The sequence below is a fragment of the Aplysia californica genome, unplaced genomic scaffold, assembly GCF_000002075.1.
Source record: "Aplysia californica isolate F4 #8 unplaced genomic scaffold, AplCal3.0 scaffold00246, whole genome shotgun sequence".
Taxonomy (NCBI): Eukaryota; Metazoa; Mollusca; class Gastropoda; order Aplysiida; family Aplysiidae; genus Aplysia; species Aplysia californica.
The window spans coordinates 220800-222383 of NW_004797516.1; the positions used below are offsets into that span (position 1 = coordinate 220800).

Consider the following 1584-nt stretch of genomic DNA (forward strand, 5'->3'; position numbering starts at 1 on the left):
TCTCTCTCTCTCTCTCTCTCTCTCTCTCTCTCTCTCCTGTGTGAAGTCTTTAGGGCACTCTGGCTTCCCTTACTCTTGAATTCTAAATCTTACATCTATATACCACAACCGTAACTCTAGCTTGGAGTACAGGCCATGTAGGTCTTGATGGCAATAAGACCCGTTGACCACTTTGCAAAAGAATCTTTAAAACTGCCTGACAATTATTTTTAAAAGGTAAAATTCCATTCTCTGACGAGAAACCCCAAAATGAAAGAACACATCGAATCCATTTGAACCAAAATATGGAACCAACAAATACAGAACAAACTTCAGTACATCCAACTGAAGCTTACGCCCAGGAAACTAGTGTCTCTTTTACGAGGAGAAAAAAAGTTATGTATACAAGACTTAAAATTGGAAACACGCATGCCACCCACAAACATCTTCTTGAAGAAGAAGAAACTCCTTTCTACGTACCGTGCAAATTTATTGTTTAACACTTTCTTGAGGTTACGGGTTCTGGGGTTCGAGCCTCAGCTCCGTCCAACGCGACGGTGTGTCCTTGGGAAAGGCACTTTACACTATTTGCTATTTGGCTCGGTCCTTTCGGAGATGGACGCTCCGGCTTCATAGATATCTAATAGTATTTATAAGGGTGTAAAACCTAAACCATTTCGCATTTATTTCCCTGTATGAAATGACCGTTACTGTATTGAGATGTTTCAACTTTGCTCAAACCCTCTATATTTCTCCTCTTCTGTTTCAGTGCCCCCAGACCTCCCTCCACACCCAGGCAGACCCCTGGGTGCTCTGTCCTCGCGACTACGCTCCAGATCTGCCAACAGGGCGTCTGCCAACATGCTCTCCACCGGAACTGACGACAAGAAACAACAAGGAACAGACGACAAAGATGGCGGCGGTGGTGACGGCGGAAGTGGTGGTACTGGTTACGGCCAAACATCAGGGCGTCTCGGGTTCGGAGCTGGATATGGCACGGACAACGAGTCTGTGAAAACGGAGGATTTTGAGTCGAAGTTCATGAACCTGATCGTGAACGGTTCGGATACGGAAAGAGCTGACACCGCTGGATCGGCTGCTTCTACCGCTAGAAACAAAAGTGAGAGTCGGATAAACGGGAGATCTGATCGGACGAGAGGGGGCGGAGCCTGTGGAGAAAGGGCTGACAGTAGGTTGACTTTTCGCTACCTCAGAATTCCAAATTTCCATCTGACATTTTTTGCCGTTGTGAGTCACTAAGATCATGAGATCAGGAAGCAATTAATGTTATATCTTCTCTATCAAAATCGTAGGAGTATTGGGAGTCATTATAGAGATATTCAAAGAATTGCATTTGAAAAAGCTTGACATGTAGTAAGACACAAAATTTATGTCTTCAAATTTTTCAAAACTAAGTATTGAGCAGATAGACCATTGTAATTCTAAAGTAGCCTGTAGTGAGAGAGAAACAACTCAACCTTGTCTATATATCTGTTTCAATGTTATGTATAATATTGCTAGATTTAGGAACAGTTTGTCCTGATTATGACCATGTTCACTTCCTCTTGCTGTGCTTGTCTCTCTTTGGTACCCGAGGTAGGGGGG

General features: G+C 43.6%; 1 protein-coding gene across 1 annotated transcript in view; it reads left to right on the plus strand.

Moving 5' to 3' along the window:
* Nucleotides 1-1584, plus strand: part of LOC106012028 — a gene marked incomplete at its 5' end in the record, with an annotated part of 36517 nt that overhangs the window by 32711 nt on the left and 2222 nt on the right. Inside the window, 1 exon segment of the mRNA XM_013083628.2 lies at nt 749-1168. Coding sequence (XP_012939082.1) covers nt 749-1168 — 420 coding nt within the window.